Source organism: Mytilus galloprovincialis, chromosome 1 (assembly GCF_965363235.1).
Source record: "Mytilus galloprovincialis chromosome 1, xbMytGall1.hap1.1, whole genome shotgun sequence".
NCBI lineage: Eukaryota > Metazoa > Mollusca > Bivalvia > Mytilida > Mytilidae > Mytilus > Mytilus galloprovincialis.
This window is the reverse complement of record NC_134838.1, coordinates 23,422,653-23,443,916: the sequence shown is the minus strand read 5'-3', so window position 1 is coordinate 23,443,916 and position 21,264 is coordinate 23,422,653. Positions and strand designations below refer to the sequence as shown.

The window sequence follows — 21,264 nt, the reverse complement described above, 5'->3', positions numbered from 1 at the left end:
TATTCCGTAAACAATAATTGCATAGCTCAATAAAACTTTTCATTCATGATAACACATGGTCCCACAATAAAGTGCACAGGTGAATTAAATAAAACAATAATAAATTCGTTTTTTTTATGATCATCGCTAAAAAATGTTATTATAAGTATTGGATGCTTCTTTTTGTAACTTCATAGGGTTGTAAAAGCGTTGACCGTGCGCACATTTTTAGTATGAAGCGCTCGCTTCATACAAAATGTACTTCGGTCGACGTTTTTACACCCCAACGAAGTTACAAAAAGAAGTATTCAATTCTTAAATAGAGGCCTTCGTATTCTTTCACAGGATTGTTTTCTATTCAGTGTTGTTGTTGGTCACGGTTTCATTGATTTTTTTTTCACCACGACTGACTAATTGTATCCGTTTTTCAAGTGCAGCTGTCCTTTAAATGGGATGTAGATGACCGTTATAACGGTAAAACCCTTTTAGTTAAGTTGACACATTTATAATATCGAAAATACATTATTTGAAAAATAAATAATGGCACATAAAATCATAGAACTATCTCCGCTGCTTCAACATGTTATTTTCATACGATACGACTGACAAATATGACCCTTTTAGATATCTGAAATTTCTCTCGGAAAATTAATTGCGTAAAACTCTCAACAAAATATGTTTTCTGAGGTAACAGGGAAAATCGTCATGTTAAATTCATTTAAGAACAATTTTAAAACCTTTTAGTAATTATGGATTTGCAGAACTTTTTAACAGATCAACGATGACGTTATAACTCTTATTTTAGTATACTTGTATAGATGAGCGTGCATGCAAGTACTAATTATAAGACTTTCAAATTAGACGGTCCCGCTGTATATTGGTCCGTTGACTGATTTAAAATTTGTGTGGTCGTTCTCAAAACAAATGTTTACGCTTCAAGTTTTGATTGTTTTGAAAGACTAATTTGACACTAGAAATAGAATGAAATTCAAAACAGTGTGGCTGTGGCCATTGATTGACACATTAAATTCATCCATTGACTGGGACAATTTAGGTGAACGTTTGTATGTAACGACCACTGCTTACTATGTACTTTTTAAAGACACTTAAACTATGGGGTCACCAAAGGTTCTCAACACCTTAATAAAGTAATTCGAAAAATTAATGAGAAATAACACGATGTTTTGATTTATATCAATTATATAAATCAAAACATAAAGGTTATTCCTGATTGATTTTTCGAATTATTTTATAATTAAAGGCGTTAAGAAACCTTTGGTGACCCCACAGTTTAAATGTCTATCGTAGGTACGTCGTGAACAGTGGTCGTTACAAGCAAACGTTCACGTAAATTGTCCCAATCAATGGATGAATTTAATGTGTCAATCAATGGCCACAGCCACACTGTTTTGAATTTCATTCTAGGTGTACGTTAATTTAGTGTTTATTTTGTCAATTTTTCTAAAGATATGTATATTGCAAACTTAGATTTATTCAGTCAACAATTCTATGGTCTAAAATGTGGAGAGTTGTGTCATTGAAAATCATACCATCAACATTTTATAAGATAAGGAAAGGTTGAAATATGTCCCAGATAATTCAAATTTGTATTTCTTACAGATATGATACAAATGTAGTTGCTTACACGGAAGATGCCAAACATTGCAAAGAAATTGTTCAAATCAATAAAAGATAAACATGTCAATAGTTTTATATGTTCAATTTATATCTTTTACACTGGTCATTTATCATAGAAGCTCTTCTGATTTTCTATCAGCGATAAGTGAAGTTATTTACTAAAATGATATATTGAATTGATCGCATTTCACATCGTATTAATTTATGCATTTATTACGATCTCATCCAGTTATCATAAGATATCATGATGTTGTATTCTTTTATCATATTTCTTCCCGTGCACTAGAACAATTTTCGTAATGAAGTTACTACCATTTCCCGTCATTCTAAGACGTTATGTTACCCCCTTTAAGGGCATACGATACAGTTTTGATCCCGTATTTACATTTTGATAAAAATTTCCATATAGACTATTTTTTACCTGATTGAATCAAATATGTAATAAAAAATATACCTTCATGTGCTACTTTTTGAGTAAAATGAGGTCGAAATTTTGTATATTTGCTCAAAATTCGGATTTGTGACCGTATTTTCTCTTTCGAAAGAAAGACATAACTTTTTTGTTTTAAAAGATAAACACACATTGTTTCTGTTAAATAATTTGTTAATTCCGTATTTCATAAGTATCCTAAAAAATTATACATTTTATATTCAGAAATATCTCATATTTATCAAATGTTCATGAATGTAGAAAAAAAAACATCATTTTTTACTACATATATTTATCAAATTTTAATGAAAATTGGCACAAATAATCTTCTCGCGTAATCAAACCAAATGGCATTTTAAAAAAAGAGGGGTCGATGAACTCGTTTTCAAGTTAAATGAGTTTGAATGATAAAAATCAGTCGAAAACTGAATCTTTTCCCGATAAGTCATAGTTTGACGTCGTGAAAATAACAATTTACGTTCCTGCAGACGACACACTACGTGCCTCTCCGATGGTAACCTATATCGGGTACGTTCGAAGTCAAACATTTGAAAAGCCATAAAATACACAACGCTTAAGTGCAGTAAACAAAATAGACTTCAAAACTGCGAAAACCGTTCTTTAGATTAAGTTTAAGTAAAACCGGACTTGCAATACTTATATTTGTATATGTATGCCATCGGGTACATGATTGAGCATATGACCACATTTATATATCTTATTACTTTAGAATAGAATAGCAGAACTCAGTGTTGTTTTTCATTCCGTTGATAGCAAATATTCACGGAAATCAATTAGTTGAGTATGAATAACAAAGGACGTAAGTCCTTCGTTAAATCAATTAAACTGCTTTTATTATCTTCAATTTATCTTTTAAATGATACAAAAACACCGTGTAATTTCAAAAAGACGTAAATACAAGTCTGATAAAAACGATTCCTGACGTACTTATATTTAATTCCATACCGCATCGCTGTTTGTAAACACGATAGTTTCCAATATATCGAAACAGTTTACAACTAACATCTTATCTAACAGGATCAAGCAACATGTTTTTTGGTTATTTTTTTTTGTGTGTGTGATCTTTTAAAAATCAATGTCTGGTACATAAGATAAGAGTGTTGCCGTTCGTGGTTTAGGTCAATTAAAAAAATCCAATTTAGGGTAAAGGTTAAATGCTTATGATTAAACTGTTGCGTATACAATGTACAGGAAGACTAATACTAGCCATTAGTACTTGACATTTATATACTATAACTATATCAATAATTTAATGAATATGATATACGATATAAAATTTGTGTTCAATGATTCAATGTAAGTTATCAAGTGCTTATCTGAAAAATTGTTGTATTGCATAATTCATTTTTAATATGAAAACATCTAATGACAGTCTCAAGTGGTAATGAGATACTAGTAATTAATTTTGTACACTTCAAAATTCTGACATAAAAGAGGGGCCAATAGTTTTCTTCATATCAGATGATTCTGTTAGATAATAATCAAAGACATCCGAGAGGGTAGAAAGGGTTTCTCTTGCTATAGCTTATGACGTGCTGTGAATAAATTGTTATTATCAATCTGTTTGTAAACACAGAACCTGCTTTAGAATATGGTTATTTGAGTGCACTGGAACTGTGCTTTGATGGTTTGTTTATTTGTAAATAAGTTCAAGTAAAATTTCGAATAATATGGTCATTGCCTTTGAGACCACACCTACAACCGTTTGGGAATATTTGTATCATATGAGACCACTGATATATCACATTTATTGTGCGTAGCCTTAGTTCAGACATCTTTTCCTCATCTATGAATTAGCCAAATGAACGTATCAAGGGGTTTTAACTTGCAATGAGAACCACAACTCAAATGAACGCACTAATGGATGAGAAATTACTCACTGAATGAAAAGGATAGCATTTCGAAGTATTGACCAAAGACAGTATAAAATGAATACAGATCAATGAATCGAATGACTATGATCTAGAAATAAACAGATATGCGGCAAGGGGGCATATGCATTATTGACACTATTCAAACATAGACTAATAACTCGTCGCATTGTATTTAACGTTGAGCATTAATCAGAAAATATTTCATAAGAAATAGGCAGTGGCTATTCGTCCGGCTACCCGAAAAAATATAGAGAAAAAATGCATATTCTTCCGGCCATTTTGCTGAAGTTAATCAGTAATTTCAAGTTCAGATACTGAGTTTTATTTCAAGCTTTATTCCCCTTAGTTTACATCCACACGCTACTGTTCAAGAGTCTTTCCTATAGAAATTTGTTTTTTAAAGCAATCACATTATTTAGGACATCTTCAAATATATATTCCGATCTCCGATTCTCAAAACGTTCATTGCAAAAGCTAGTTTGCAATCTGACGTCTCATCAGGGTCATTTTCCGCATTTAATACATGACACTCCTGTTGAAATTAAAAATTTACGCATATACGGGTAGCTGGAACAATAGAGACTCCGTGACAAATAACTAGATAATTTTGAAAATATCGAAAATGTATTTCTTAATAGTAGGTGATATACAGTTAGTTTACCGCTAAACTTGTGGTAATTTGTGACTTTGGTTTTGTTGCTCAATATTCGATTATATCTACAGAATTTAGTAAATTGTTGTTTCTGTGCACTGAATTTGAACTTAATTAATATCTTTTTGTTTGATTGTTAATTCTACAAATGTTCTAAATATAGAAACAGATTAGTCAAGCAGGGTTTTTCTGTCATTCTTTTAATACCTTATACAATATGTTGGCAAATAATGATATTTTTCTTCAATATTTGGAAACAATGGTATTATTGATTTCGTAATCCGACTAGTAAACATACACATTTTAATTAATTTGGATCTACACAATAAAGAACAAATGTTGAAATATCAAAAATAATTTTCAACAACGCTTTAAAGCTATCTAAAAACAAAAAGTCTTTATATAGTCAATTTCACTTTGATAAAATAACATACAGATACAAACAATGCACAAATTCTATTACATTGTAAAAGATTTATATTGACATTGCCGAAAATCTATTTCATCATAAAATACTCAACATTAACCATGCGTAAAACAAATAGTACAGTGACCTACATAATACAGTTAGAATTTGATTCCTAATGATTCGACAACCAATGCACTTCAGGCTGCTATACCTGGAGAAAGTCAATATCAAATGCGATGGAATTGAACAAAATACCATATACCTTATCGAAAGTAATGAGCAATAATACCAGAAGACAAATGCACTTTCAATTGTGTTATTTACAAGTTCTGTTCGTGACTAATAAAACAACAAAGAATATTGGGTATGCATCCATTACAAAAAATCAGTACATTTACAGCAAAAATTGAAACAAAAAGCAAAAGAACAGCCCTCTAATTTATGTTCTTCGTCACAAAGTTACAATGAGGCATCCAGCAGGGAGCAGAAAAAACCCTCAGCCAACTACAAGTAAATGTATAATAAAGGCAACAGTAGTACACCGCTGTCAGAAAGTCATAAATCGCTTGAGAGAAAACAAATCCGGGTTACAAACTAAAACTGAGGGAAACACATTAAATATAAGAGATGAACAATGAACTTCACAAATACTAAAGTGCAACAAAAAACCAAACGAAAATGCAACACACACAGAAACAAACTATAAGATAACAATTGCCATTTTCCTGACTTGGTACAGGATATTTTAAGAAAACAAATCGTGGGTTGACCTGGTTTTGTGGCTAGCCAAACCTCCCGCTTTCATGGCAATGTTAAATATAACACTAAAATGACAGCATCACATGACAGGACTTCATTACAAATAAATGATAAAACATTCAGGATAGAGAAATACACAAATTTACAATAAATAAAGGCAACAGTAGTGTACCGCTGTTCAAAATTCATAAATCGATAGAGAAAAAACAAATTCGGATAACAAACTAAAACTGAGAGAAACGTATCAAATACCGAAAATACCGAAATGTAACACACAGAAACGAACTACAATGTAACAATGGCAATTTTCCTGACTTTGTACAGGGCATTTTATGAAAAAATGGTGGGTTGAACTTGGTTTTGTGGCAAATAGAACATTCCATGCTAATAGTTATTAAAGGTACCAGGCTTATAATTTAAAACGCCAGACGCGTGTTTCGTCTACATAAGACTCACCAGTGTACTAATGTAAAAAAAAAAAGTAAAGAAAGCCACACAAAGAGCATAGATGACCCAAAATTCCAAAAAAAAGATGTGTCTAATACGTCTTAGGTTATTTGCCTGTGATAAGAAATTCATTAGTATTTCAAATAATTCATACTTTTGCAAACAGTAAATTTATATAAAAAAAAAAATAACCATATAATTGATATACATGTCAACACAGAATAAGAACTAACACGTAAAACAACCTAGGTCAGCACACAAAAACAGCGCAGGCGAACCACCCATTGTATGATCGACGCACAAAAGTGACGTCACAGGTAAATTTATAAACAAATTTAAACAATAGGATATATTTCAAGATTAGGTTTGCATAAGGATAATTGATGTATTTTTAAAATAACAATAAAAACTATTATACTATTATGATATAATTGTTTTAGTAATCAGATAATTAATTGTATCATCTAGCTATGTTGGTTTTTCTTCTAAAGCAAACTGAAACCAAATCACGTGGTAAATATGTCCTTACTTAGTTTAGACAAAGACACATCGTATGGTTCAACCAATTCATGATGGTGTCCATAAAATTTACGGAGTGTCATTTTTAATCTTTCCTCCTACTAACTTTGTTGGAGAAGTTTCTGTGTAAGGAGCACACTCCTGTATCTGTATATGAAGTCCGTATAGTGTAAACATGCACGAGCATAATGTATCAACTGAGATATGTAAACACCATACGAAGGGACAGAGGGTATGTTACTGCTGAGAAATGGGAAATTGAAAATTGGGAAGTTGAAATCGTCCCCATTTGTCATGGATTTTTAGGATGAAGTAGTCCATCTGTTTCAATATTGAGAAAAAAATCAATGTATGAGGCAGTTATTCTAGTATCAGTAGCATCCTTAATTTCAAGTTCACTGGGATATATGAGATGTAAGAATTGGCTAAAATATTGGTTATTCATTGATAGGACATCTCAATATATCTGAAAATAAAATGAAAGAATTTCGCAAATTTTTTTTTGTTTGTCTTTTGAAAGGTTCTGGATGAATTCGGCCTCATGCTAGTAGAAACAAATCGGCTAGTAGGGTTGCACAAGTAGTACCCATTGCAATACCGACTGTCTGTTGAAATATCAATCCTCCAAACTTAACAAATATATTATCGATCAAAAAGTCCAGCATTTTTCTGTATATGTTTGGTAGTTTCAGTGTGGTTCTTCACAAAATAAGAACTATTTCAGTGTGGTTCTTCACAATATAAGAACTATTTCAGTGTGGTTGGTGCTTCACAAAATAAGAACTATTTCAGTGTGGTTCTTCACAAAATAAGAACTATTTCAGTGTGGCTCTTCACAAAATAAGAACTGTTTCAGTGTGGTTCTTCTCAAAAGAAGAACTATTTATCATAAACCAAAACATGAAATTTGTATCTATGATTCACATTTTTATAGAAAAAGCTCTGTTTAAAGATATGGTGAAGTCGATTTTTCAACTGAGCATGAGGAATAGTAGTGTAAAGCGTAGAAAAATCAAACACGGTCCTTAACAACGCTTTAATCTCATTTTAAACCAATACCAGACATACGATAACAGATAAACCCAACAAAGAAAGGATCGTTGTTTTATATTTTGGCTTGGTTTTTTATTTGTTTCTTGGTATCTTTGTGTCTCCTTTTTAACGTGATATAACTTTTTTTTCTCTGACCTTTACATCTTTTCTACCATTTTTCATTTCATTACCTTGCAATTTCATATGCCTTATTGTTGTTGTTGAGGAGCTGTTAGTTTTTTCCTTTTATCTGAGAAGAATCTATTGTTTTCCCCCCAAAAATTTAGGCTAATGTTTGACATACAAAATTGCAAATTCAAAGATTTGACGCATAACATTGTTATACTTAAAGTTGAACTTGATAATATCTTTAGAGAGATTTATTTATAACGTACAAGCATAATGACTTTTTTAATACAGGGTATGATTCTGTCTTCTATTATCAAGTGTCGGTAGCTTAATTATCAGCGCGTATATACAGTAGCATTTCAAAATTCCTCTTATCAAAAATTTCAAACCAAGTATTTAATTAAAAAAATGTAGATTAGAAATGATAGATTCACACGATAAAAGTATTATCTATTCAAACACTACTGACAGAAATGATAGGCAATGTGTTTTTGTAATTCACCTCCGATAAATTATATCATTTTAGTAGGGCTCCAATTAAACATAAAACCAATCGCCCTCCTAAACAATCATCACAAAGAAAAATGATCTAGAGCGGTGGATATGCTACATCCCAAGGTATTGTGTGTTTAATTTATTTTTATTAATTATCTGATACATTATTATTTGAATCCTTTTATGTTTTAGTTTCTATATTTAAAATAATTGTATCCAACAAAAGCGGAATTTACTTGACTTATTTTATGGAGAAAAAGTTACAATAATGCCTAGACAATTGGTTGTCATGTTTCATAATAAAAGTGTTTACATTATGACCAAGTGCTAAAGGTTACATTTTGAATAATTAATTTTATTATTATAACGATTAAAATATGCATTTAACTCCCTCTTCGAAAATTACTTTAGTTTTATCGTAGTGACATACACAATCACTCGGCATTCCCTCATCTACTTACATCTGATTTGTAAAATAACAAATTATCTTATGTTAAACATTAAGGACAATTATTTGATTTTCTAGAGGGGTGTTGGAAATCCTGTTCCACAAGTTTTATCAACTTTTTACTTTACGATGGTATCCAATAGCTCGTAGTAACTGCTAAATTATTTTCCCTTCGTCAGTTTGACCAAACAGTTAAAGTCTTAAGAAACGAGTGACCGGTGAAAAATAATAATATTCTTCCAATTCTTGAACCAATGCATACACACATCATAAACTTAGTCTTCTTTGCACGAATTTATCATTTTTTTTTCGTGTAAATTTGCTATAATCGTCAATTTTTTTCAATCGGTCAGTGTTGTTGTGAAAATATGGCAGGTAATTAAAGTTCTTTTTTTGAAGCCGAAGTTAACGATTGTCACCTGTTTGTCAACAATCGACTAAAAATCAACAAAAAGCATGGAAATTGAGCACGTGTTTAACATGTTAATTCCGATAATAGTTTATTTTAAGGACATCCATGCGTATTGCGATCACCGGGTTTTTACGAGATGGGTCACACTGATGTCACTTTTCATACGGAAAATATGTCGGGGGAAGCAATTAAAATAAAGTAAACTTCTTCTAAATATGAATAAATTAAAGAATTTTCTTCAGAAAAAAGTATATGTACATAAGTTTTATAATGAAAACTATCCATTGAGTTATAAAAAAACATATGCATTATTTTTTTTAATTTGAGGTTTCTTAAGACTTTAAACAACGAATGAAACAAACGAACAATAAACAAACAAAAAATACAAAAGGCAACTACTGCGCTGCACAACGACACGAGTTGTCAATATAATCCTTAAGTATGTATGATACTCTTTTCTTTACTTTCGGTCTGAAATACCGAGTGCAGTCGGATGAGTTTATTATCTTCTGAGACTGTTAAATATCCCCATCAGTTACATTTAAAAATTGCAAAAAAAAACCCAAGTTATATCCATACTTTTCCAATGAAATCTTGTGTAGAATTCAATTGAGTAAAAGTTTATTCGCAAGATTAATGTTTCTAAATATTTATAATATGCTTCGTCTTTTATATACACTTGTTAATGACAATTCATTTGGGCTCTGAAATGCAATTAGTTCAATCAATAGTATATCGACGATGGCTTTAGAATTTCACTTTGGCCTCTATACAATGTTTGGACATCTTTGACATTCGCAATTTGAAAATAAATACATGTTAAAAAAAACAACGAGAGCAATGAATCTATAGCACTCATGCAAATTCAAGTTACCATTATGAAAGTCATTAAGAGGTCGTACACACAGAAATCGGTGACGTACTTTCACGCACACATTCATTATTTCAAAACATCTGATCTAAACAAAAAATTCCCCGAATCTGACATTATCATGATGCATGATTTCTTGATTGACAACATATTTGTTGCGTTTGGAGGACGTGGTTTTCAATAAATAAATCAGCATTCCCATAGGAACCAATTGTGCTCCTCTGCTTGCCGACTTGTTCCATTATTCTTATAAGGCTGACTGGTTGGTTCATTCACATATTTAATATTCGATAGTTAATTATCACATTCTATATATTATTTATCTTCAGATACTAAAAGTAGAATTTTAATTTTGGTTCATTGTGGCATAAGACGTAAGCGAAATGACGTAATAAGCTTGCAAGTGTTCTGTTATTGTATTCTTCTAGATCGTAATGGAACTAATTAAAAATCTTATTGTCTTTAACTCAGGCTGGTTTAAAATCACAAGATCGATGGAACACTCTGTAGCCTTGTAGAAATTTTATGGCATATCTCAAAAGTGTCTATCACATATTTCTTACTAGTAACTGCCAAATCATTATATACAAATCCGATCTTTTGTTTAATTTTCCTTTATGATAAGGAGGTGATGAAAGTTAACGCGTACCTGTTAATTGGTTTTACTAATCATTAAAGAGAATAATGATGGTTTAACTGATACAGACGCTATCACCTGGCTCTTAACAATATCAACTGTTACTTCAATAGAAATAATTTCACTCTTTTATATCTACCAAATTCAAATACTTGAATTAAAAAATGCACATGACTTGTTATTGCAAAATATTCAAATAGTTCTATGTTTTAGTTCAGATATTTGATATTAAACGTAAGGGTCTGTGGATGACTTTTTCTAATGATCAGAAAAAAACTCGTTATCCTTATACTGAAACATGTACGTCAATATGTTTGTTATTGATTCATCATGCATCAAGCAATGCAATACGCATTTAGTAGTATGTATGTGCGATACAAAAAACCTTTTCTGTTGCGCATGATTTGACAATTCGAGTAATTTGAATTTCAGAAATTATGTATTAACAGTGTTTTAATAAAACTCAATTTTCCAAAATCTATCGGAAAGCCACCAATTATTTCCCAACAGGTTTACTAAAATTAACTTTTGATTTTGCAATAATATTCCTCAACGCTAAAAACAATGTGACTTTTGTAAGAGTTGTCAGTACCTTGTCGCGGGTTTAGAACATTTGTACCATACTGACGCAAGCAATACACACATCGATGTATACATTATGGTATCAAAAACTTCAAGGCATGATAGACAATGCATTTGTTTAAGTATGGCGGATAAATACTTCAATAATCGATAACAAATGGGTACTCATTGTGCATCCCTTCTAGCTAAATTGTTCATGTACTAATATAGCGTATTATCAGTTAAAAAGACCAGATATAAAATCTAACAATTTCACAGATATTTTGACGTTGTCATTTTACGTAGTTATCAAAACTACAGAAACAAAATGTCTCCTTTGTATCTACATGTTGTTCTATCAATTGAGCTTGATGAATGATATGTAGGATCAAATTGTGTGTATTTAAACGCAATAGTATGAGTTTTTCTACAGTCACCTTCTTATATCAATAGTTACGTATCAAAAACAAATTACTCTACAAACGTTTTACTGTGAAGAGAGTTTGATATCAGTTTTTTCATTGTTAAAGAAAGGATATTTTGCGAAGGAAAATATATAGTTTTAGTTGAACTTAATTCAGCTTTGACCTCCAGTTTTATTTCCGTTTAAGTATGAATTTTCAATAAGTAACGTACGTTGTTCGCAGCAAAAAAAAATATGAACTTTGTCCTGTTTTATATTTTTGGTGTTCGTGTACACTCTCTTTGTATATAGCTAGAAGTTACAAAATAAATAAATTATATTCATGTCTAAAATGCACACATTGAACAACTATATACATATACTCAGTTCACCAAATAAATTATCTTTTAAACAAATCCTATACATATAGTCGAACGTCCTTTTAAATATCACAAAAGCAAATTAATCTTTAAATTAACACAAAAAAATGCATGGTTGTTATTCCTCTTTCTGATTTTCCCTCTATTGAACGTTAAAATTTCATGAGTATTTATAAATGTAACTAGAATACTTTGTTATTCATAGAAATAAGCTTTAATGGATCGTTTAACTGAAATTTTACATTGGAAACTATTTTCAGATTTGCTTGATGGATATAGGTACAATCTATTCTTATGCCAATTATGCATAGGTAATATAAACCTTTATAGAATTTTGTCATGATCATAATGATCACGTCAGATATCCGTGAACACGTCACGTCCCCACACTTACGTAAATAAAAATAAATATATATAAAAATTGTATAGATCTATATGTAGTCCAATACCTTTGAGAAACAAAAACGACTTATGATGAATTACTTAAAATACTAAGGAAGAATTATTTAATGTCAAATATATTCTGAATTTCTTCTATTTACTTTATTTTTAGTTGTACGGGACTATAGAGAGGATATCGTGAATTTTGTGAAATAATATTAACTACTGTATTTAAATGACAAATTTCTACAAATCAAGGAATATGATAACGTAAAACATGAATGTAAGTGATCATGTTTGTGCCTCAAGCACGGATAAAGCTTGGAAACACAAGACCAAGTTGGTTTGGTGGACCTTCAAGGAAACGAAACTTACCGAAGCGAGACTTGAAATGGTTCGAGTTTATCCGAATGCCATATTTAGTTCCGAATGTTGTAGGATCTGTTATTGGTTTCACTGTATTGTGTAGTGGTGCACTTTTGTGTTACATTGGATATAATCCACAAAAATTCTTCGACATTTCTGCAAACTCGTCTATTTACAACAGTACAAACACATCGAATGTTACAACGAAAGTTCCAGTTGAAACAAAATATACGCAGTTGAAATCATTAGCTTATGTTGGTCCAGTTCTAATGGGAATTGGATTCTTTGTGCTTATGATAGCGGTTGTGTTATATTGTGAAATAAGAGACAAATTCGTTCAAAGCATTCTTCCTAGTAGAAACTTGTCAAATACAAAGAAAGGTGTATTGTATGATATGGTTATAGACGAGTTCCGAAAGAACTACTTCCGGGGTATCGAAGTGCCGATTAGAAAACCAAGTAAACGTTCTAATAAAGTGGCTTCCAAAATGCCAACATTATATAAAGCATTGAGTATCAGTACACCTGCTTTACTGATAACACCGGAAATTCAAAGAAAATGGCTAAATGACAAAAAAGTTACTCAAAAACCCAAACGAAAAAGGTGTTTAAGTGATCACGAAACATGGTTAAAAACGTCATCTATGCCAAATATCCGTCCTAAATCATTCAAGCGAATACAGCGAAGGTTTTCAAAATATTCTAAATACTGTGGCGAGAAGAATACTATTCCAAAATTTATTCATTGCAACACCGATGATAAGTCCGCACATGACATGGAATCAACAGAGAAAAACTCCGAGACTTGTTTTTCTAATCCAGCGTTTCGCGGATCCCCTACGGAAACAATAGAACTCGACGATATTTCAACCGATTTTCTTCATGACAAAACGAATATATCAGAAAAACCTAGTCAGTCAAATGTCGTTATTCACATTGACGCAGATGACACTGTGTTTGACGGTCGGGAATATACTGAAAGGCGGCATAGTTATTCAAGCAATGCAACAAATTCAAGGAAAATTGAAGGCAAAGCCAAACAAGGCATAAAGGATGATTGTTTGGACGTTTCAGATATTCCTACAAAAAACGGTACAGGTGCAATCTCAAAAGTTGACAAAAAGAGAAAGAGTTTACATAAGAGCCAGGATCGACTTGATGTTATTGGTAGAAGAGGTCCTTACAAGACCTGTATTGGGGTATTCAGAAGTGAATCGTGCTTACATAGAATAAGAAATATTGTTAACAGACATGATCGAGATGATGGTGATAATTCGTCATTAAATTCGTTGACCCTTAACGAAGAAGTCATGAAATTTTTCGAACCTTCATCTTTAAACAACGACATTCCTAAAACTTAATTATCTATTTATACATGTGTGTAAAGTTTTATACATTGCAGCATTTGTTCGTTTCTTGTAGTTAAGACTTATTGTTTCAAGAAGTATAACATTAATTGCAAATTTAATTTTGACTGAATAGCATTTCTTCCTGCTTTGATGATTATAAATGTACATTGCTTAGCATGACACGAACTCGCATGCTAGCAAAGGGACTAGAAAACGATTTAACCGCATTTGGTGGTAAATTTTGCGACATTAAGTTTCAAATTTTCCAAATTTACTCCGTTTCTATCCATTTTATTGTAGGATCTGTGAGCAGAAATACATTGTTATCTCATTAAAATCTGCCAAAATTGACTGATTCAGAAGATAAAACAACTTTTTATTGGTCTCTTTTAGGTGTATTACATTTAAGAACTGAAACAGTTGCTATACAACATTGGTGATTTAATGAGCAATGCAAATTAAAAAAAAAATAGTAATCAATAAGCAATATTAAAGTCAGCATTTGCAATCCTAAAAACAATATTTGGAAAATGAAAGATTGTCCAAGTCGCATTTAAACTGGTAACCCTTCTCAGCGCATTTTATCAAACGATGGTTGGTCGTAAACTAACAGTCAAATAAAAACCAGGAAGTCATCTAATAAAGATCAGATGTCACTGATAACAGACACATATATTGTTTTTGCAATAAATAACTAATACCAAAGAATATACAAAGATTTACAACTAAGACCTCAAAATGTCATAATCCCTGTCTTTAAAAATGTTGATATTTTATTTAGTTAGTATTGTTTTTGCTTGTATCATTTTGTTTTATTGTATAGTGTTTTATGGATGTGAATGTTCAGATACTCTAGTTTAATTATTGTAATGTATCAAATACAGCATATTTTATTTCGAACCACGTTTGTGGCGAGGTATGTTCCCCGCTCTAAACTGACAATGATTAACAGTATTCCTGCTGACGGTCGGTTGTTCTCTTTGGAAACATCGACATGCTCCACTAATAATCTATGGTTGCCTTGGTATAGCCTAGGTAGTTGAAAGTGGCGCCTAACCATGGAAAACCATCAACAAACAAATATCGCAGTATAAAAGTTGGCTATGATTAAATAAATATTACTTGTTCAGACCGTAATATATAAAACTTTTACGTTTCTCTGTCAATTAACTTGAGAAATCAGATGTTGGTCTTATTTGATTAAATATGTGACAGTGTTTTGTCAGTTCTTCACTTATTTCATTCTGAAACCAATCTATGGGAAAATGTTTCTTATTGATTAAGTTTTCTCTTTGATTAGATCCCTAAACGTGATCCACTCAATTTATGTGACACTGATATTGAGTGGTCAGTTTTTGATGGATTATTGTGCATTGAGAAACAACAATATCCATTTCATATATGATCACTTGCAAAATGTTCTTTTCACGTGTACTTAGGCATCTTTGTTTTAAAACAGGAAGGATAAATATTAAATGTAACATTATATTCAAAGAGAAACTGATCAGATAACTGTAAAACATTACTGGATGTACAAATCAAAAGATAGAGTTTAAATATGGTCAGTGCAATTTATATTTTAAGTATAAACTTTGAATTACATACAATGTAACATAAATAAAATCTTGATAAACAATGAAATAAATTGAGAGTGCTGATATTTTCACTGAGAAACAAAAATTGAAATATAAAATGGCCAGGTTAAATTCTCAAGTTAAATCCAGTAATATGATCACGAACCTATCTTAAGACAAGAATGTCCTCGGTGATTGTCTTTAGATAGTTACAGTGTAAGGCTTTGTCCTTTTGTTAATTTTTATGCTCTTTGAAGATATTTGGTCGTATTTATAAATTAGAATGAAATTCGAAACAGTGTGGCTGTGGCCATTGATTGACACATTAAATTCATCCATTGACTGGGACAATTTACGTGAACGTTTGTCTGTAACGACCACTGTTCATGACGTACCTACGATAGACATTTAAACTGTGGGGTCACCAAAGGTTTCTTAACGCCTTTAATTATAAAATAATTCGAAAAATCAATCAGGAATAACCTTTATGTTTTGATTTATATAATTGATATAAATCAAAACATCGTGTTACTCTATTAAGGTGTTGAGAACCTTTGGTGACCCCATAGTTTAAGTGTCTTTAAAAAGTACATAGTGAGCAGTGGTCTTTACATACAAACGTTCACCTAAATTGTCCCAGTCAATGAATGAATTTAATGTGTCAATCAATGGCCACAGCCACACTGTTTTGAATTTCATTCTATAGCCGCATCATTTTTGCTTAATTAGGCATTGACACATTGCATAGGTACTTGCCTATTGTCGAAAACAGAACGTTTACCTCTTTTGAATTTTAGATTTGTTGTTGCTGCTTCATTGATGCGTACCTACATGTCCTTTGATTAAAAGCCTGCAACTACTTAGTAATCAGTGTTGATATGAACGATAAGAAAATCTGGAAATGTCAATGAAACAGCAAAATAACTACCAAAGTAACATAAACACACCAACTGACCAAAGGGGTAATTTACAGTTTTCAACATTTGACAGATGCCCATATACCAATGTTCAGTTCTTCAGTTATCTATCTGACGAACAACAGTAGCTTATTAACTTCCATAACTTTCTATTGTTAGCCTTTAAACCTTTTTGCTGTCTAGATTATTTTGATTCTTACAGCAGTTCTGTTACTTTTTTTCATAGTCTATGTAGGACATTTATGCTTATAATTGTAGTTGAAATGCATTTGATTATACAATTTGATTGTAATTTGTTGAAATCAATACTTTTTGTTTTTGTACTTATATAGTAACGACACTTTTTTATCATATGACCTATGCAAGTATTAAAATGTTGAACTACATTATGTATCTCTAGTTTTCCTTTTTCTTGCAGTAAACAAATCGTTTCAAATTCGAAAATGATGCGAATATACACATTTGAAGTTAGTTGACGTCAAAAAACTCATCATAGATACAAGGATTAAAATTTAGTATTTGCACCAGACGCGCGTTTCTTCTACAAAAGACTGATTAGTGACGTTTGAATCTAAAAAAAAGGTTAAAAAGGACAAATAAAATAAAAAGTTGAAGAGCATTGAGGACCAAAATTCCTAAAAGTTTTGCCACATACAGCTTAGGTAATCTACTCCTGAGATAAAAGAAAAGTATAAAAGTCACATAGCAATTGATATGTAAAAGGTAATCTTCAGGAATATGACAGCTGCTTCACCATTCGTTTGATTTGTTTGAGCTTTTTATTTTGCCATTTGATAAAGAACTCTCCGATTTGAATTTACCTTGGAGTTCGGGATTTTTTGTTTTTTAACCTTTTTAAAAATATAAAATTCTGATCAAATTTTTTTAAATACCTTCCTCTGCAACATGATCATGTGCCTTTCCAAAACAAACGCTTTCTTTGGTCATATCTCTAATCGTTATGCCATTTTTCTGTTTTTGGTGTTAGTTAAAGATCTTTGATAATATCTGTTAAATTAATTCACAATTTTTTTTATATCTGATTGATCGTTCTGAACGCTTTAGAGTTTGAAACATTATAGAATAAATTTTATAACAGAGTATACATTGACACATGGTATTTTCGTGTACGTCACTAGTATTTCCCGCCATTACAGTATTTCTGAGGCTTCCTATGGAGATATACATACCATATATAGACATTTCCATTCGTAAAACATGACTTTGTTTTAAGTGAACAGGAATTTGTTTTGCATATGATTTACATTATGTGTCACATCATAAAATGTCTTTACAGAGGAATCGTATGAACTTGAAATAGGAGCAAGCGAGTCTTCGCCAAAAAAGTTTTCGGAAATAACATTCCTAAAGTGGAACTTGTGGAAGATAATCCACAGAAAAGATTTGGATACAAGTATGTGCCTGGTTTCACATTGGAAACGGTCAACAGTGAACTTTCATTACATTTAAAATTATCCAGTAATCATTGTTTTCACATATCAGTGTCTTCTTCGATGTTTCACTTGTATGTACACAAGTTTTGTATTTTGTTTGATGTATGTGCAAAATTGATGCCACGTAAAAGGGAAACAACAGAACCTTGGCATTATTTCTGAATCGATTAAAGGGTCTCTGGAATATATCGATTTCAGACTATATTAAAGGAGATACTTTAATGATCTATCTAAAATATCATTCAATTTTTGCAATCTGTGTCAGATATCGGCAAAATTAAAGATAAGACAACTTAGCTGGTATCTATAACGAGCTTAGTTTGTGAAATCCCCTCGCTAGTGAGTTGAGACACAGACATGTCGTATAGGTCAACCAATTATTAATTTGACCGTTAAACTTAATATGTAACTACAAAGAGAAAACTTGAAAAACATACATGTTGCATGCAACACGGTGACCAAAAGTACATTACATCTACGTCATTTCATTACTGATTGATTGCTGTCGTATGTGGTATCACAGGAGAACAGATTCATCTTTGATAATCTCATAACAGTTCCAGTAAGTATATACTCGTAACAGTTCCAGTAAGTATATAATCGTACCGACCTTTTTCCTAACAGAGAAAGCTTTACGTGAGTTTCAGCCAAGCAATCTGATAGAAGATTTTTCAAAAGGATACAATGATTAAATAAGAAAACTCCTGTTTGATAAGATTCTGAGAGATGTATTGCAGAGAGTGGGCAAGACGTAACTGCCAACTGAATTGAAAGTACAGAAAAAACGAATAATTTCTGTACAATATCCAAAGATTTAGTTTTCAATCCATTCTTGTACAATGCAATAAAATTCATTAACAATAAGTTCTTAAAAAAAAAGAAATGGAACTAGAAAACGTAGAACTATCAGAAATAAAACCTCTACAGAAGCAAATAAATTACAGTAACGTCTGGGTTACAATTTATTAGTAGTAACACATATCAAAGTGATATATAAATTGGGAGTTAAAATGTATAGCAAATCTTTATGAACGATTCTGGGTCCAGAACGTATAACATTTCGCGATTTATTGTTATCTTTATTTGTAATTACAGTTTATCAGGAAAGCTTTAGCTAACACTTGTTATATGTATCTACCTTCGTGCATACTAATGGTAAGATTGCGATATGTTCGTAGCGAGCGAAAGCGTGAGAAGTTTTTTTCCCGTTGTATTATTGTTTAATTCATGTGATTATTATAAGTAGCCAAGATGAAAAGATAATAGACAGGGTTTTTGTGTAGTCAATACATAGTAAGGACCTTTAAATGTTCAAAGCATGTTTGGGTTTATTATGGTCAAAAAGGAAAAAAATATACACAAAAGAAAATGAAAATATATTTCTCATTGTGTTTTTAGAAATAATCATCACCAGAAAATGCATTTGATAAAACATTGAATCAAACTTTCATATAGAGTATCCAAATGACACGGTTTGGAAAGTTGTATTTTGGCATGAAATTATAAAGGCGATAAGTGCTTTTTCAATTAAAATACTTAATTATTGGTTTCAAGTGATTTCAAAATTAATAATCGTTAATTAATTATTACATTTGACATCATATGATATGTAGGTATATCGAAACATGTGGAAAAAATGTAAAATCACAAAAATACTGAACTCACATGAATGGATAACAACTGTCATATTCCTGACTTGGTACAGGCATTTTCTTTTGTAGAAAATGGTGGATTAAACCTGGTTTTAAAGCTAGCTAAATCTCTCAATTGTATGACAGTCGCATCAATTTCCATTATATTGACAACGATGTGTGAACATAACAAACAGACACAATAGGTAAAAATGTCACAAGTATATGTTCTTAGTATTTTTCAGAATGTCGTAAAGGGCATCATTATGGGACAATGACTTGTCATTCTAAATAGCATCAGCCTAAATCAACGTCACAATTAAACACGTTTAGCTAAACTTCCATGAAGTATTACTTTAAAATGAAAACCGTCTTTAAATTGTAGCAATAAAAGATAAAAATCAGAACCTCCCCTGTAACTTTAGCCCAACATTGTTAGCTTTGTCGGAATGTATCCCATACTTCTGTTACATCATGGTTTTACCGTCTGTATTGTGTCAAGAGACATAGAGCACTCTAACAACTATTATCGTGCATTGGTCAAGGGTTTTATCATGGTTTCGTTTATGAGTTTTATATCTAAAATTTTATTCCTTTTTCGTACATAAAAGATACAGATGTTAACAAGTTTTCCCATCTGTTTATTAAAGTGATGGATTTTTTTTGTTTTTTTTATCTTAATGTAATATTAAGATAACCAACCAGCCCCACCACCACCCCCCGAAAAGACCGAAAGCAACATCCTGTGTATGTTTTATATATAATCCAAATCATGTATTAGCGTGGATAATTTCCGCGTCCATAAGTTCTCATGATATGATTTCATTTCCTTCCGTCCTTAAAGTTTAAATTTGAAATGTTTCGTCTATTTTTTTTCTGTACTTTGAAATTAAACTATAAACTTTCTCATGGATTATATTGCATTTCAAAAAGTCTGGTTATTTGTATCTTATATGAAAAAAATAATCCGACATGCACATGTTTTTTTTTAATTTTTTCTCGGTGTCACTTCCCCAAAATTAAGAAAGTTCAAAATTCCACAAATTTTCACTATATTTTTTTTCTTTTTCAACGACAGTTGCATTAACATGTCTCTTTTACAACGGCCATACACTTGCATCAATTTTAATTTTTGAAATACCTAGTCTTTCCTACCTCAGGAACAGATTACCTTAGCTGTATTTGGCAAAACTTTTAGGAATGTTGGTCCTCAATGCTCTTCAACTTCAAACTTTATTTGGCCTTTTTAACTTATTTGGATTCGAGCGAAACGCACGTCTGGCATTATTACACAATTTAATCCTCGTATCTATGATGAGTTTATTCATTTATACAACCCGTCATTGTGTTATTGTACTAGGATAACTTTTGTATTCTTGTCTTTCATTTTAGCTAATATGCTTCGTCTGTATACCTTTGTGTTTTGTTGGGTTTCTTTTGTAAGATTTGACGTGGCTATGTACTTAAGCATCCCGTCATAGTGTTATTGTGATATG

The 21,264-nt window shown here is 31.4% G+C and overlaps 1 protein-coding gene across 6 annotated transcripts in view; it reads left to right on the top strand.

The window, feature by feature from the left end:
* The window catches only part of LOC143069914 (uncharacterized), a 49,600-nt gene extending 32,531 nt beyond the window's left edge, over positions 1–17,069 (top strand). For 5 of the 6 annotated variants that reach the window (XM_076244690.1, XM_076244689.1, XM_076244691.1 and 2 more), the window contains exon 3: positions 12,650–17,069. In XM_076244690.1, coding sequence (XP_076100805.1) covers positions 12,771–14,204 — 1,434 coding nt within the window. In that variant the 5' untranslated portion in view covers positions 12,650–12,770 and the 3' untranslated portion in view covers positions 14,205–17,069. Of the gene's footprint in view, positions 1–8,368; positions 8,508–12,649 lie in introns of those variants that run through there. The other variant, XM_076244696.1, reaches the window with a different exon arrangement.
* Positions 17,070–21,264: the final 4,195 nt, after the last annotated feature.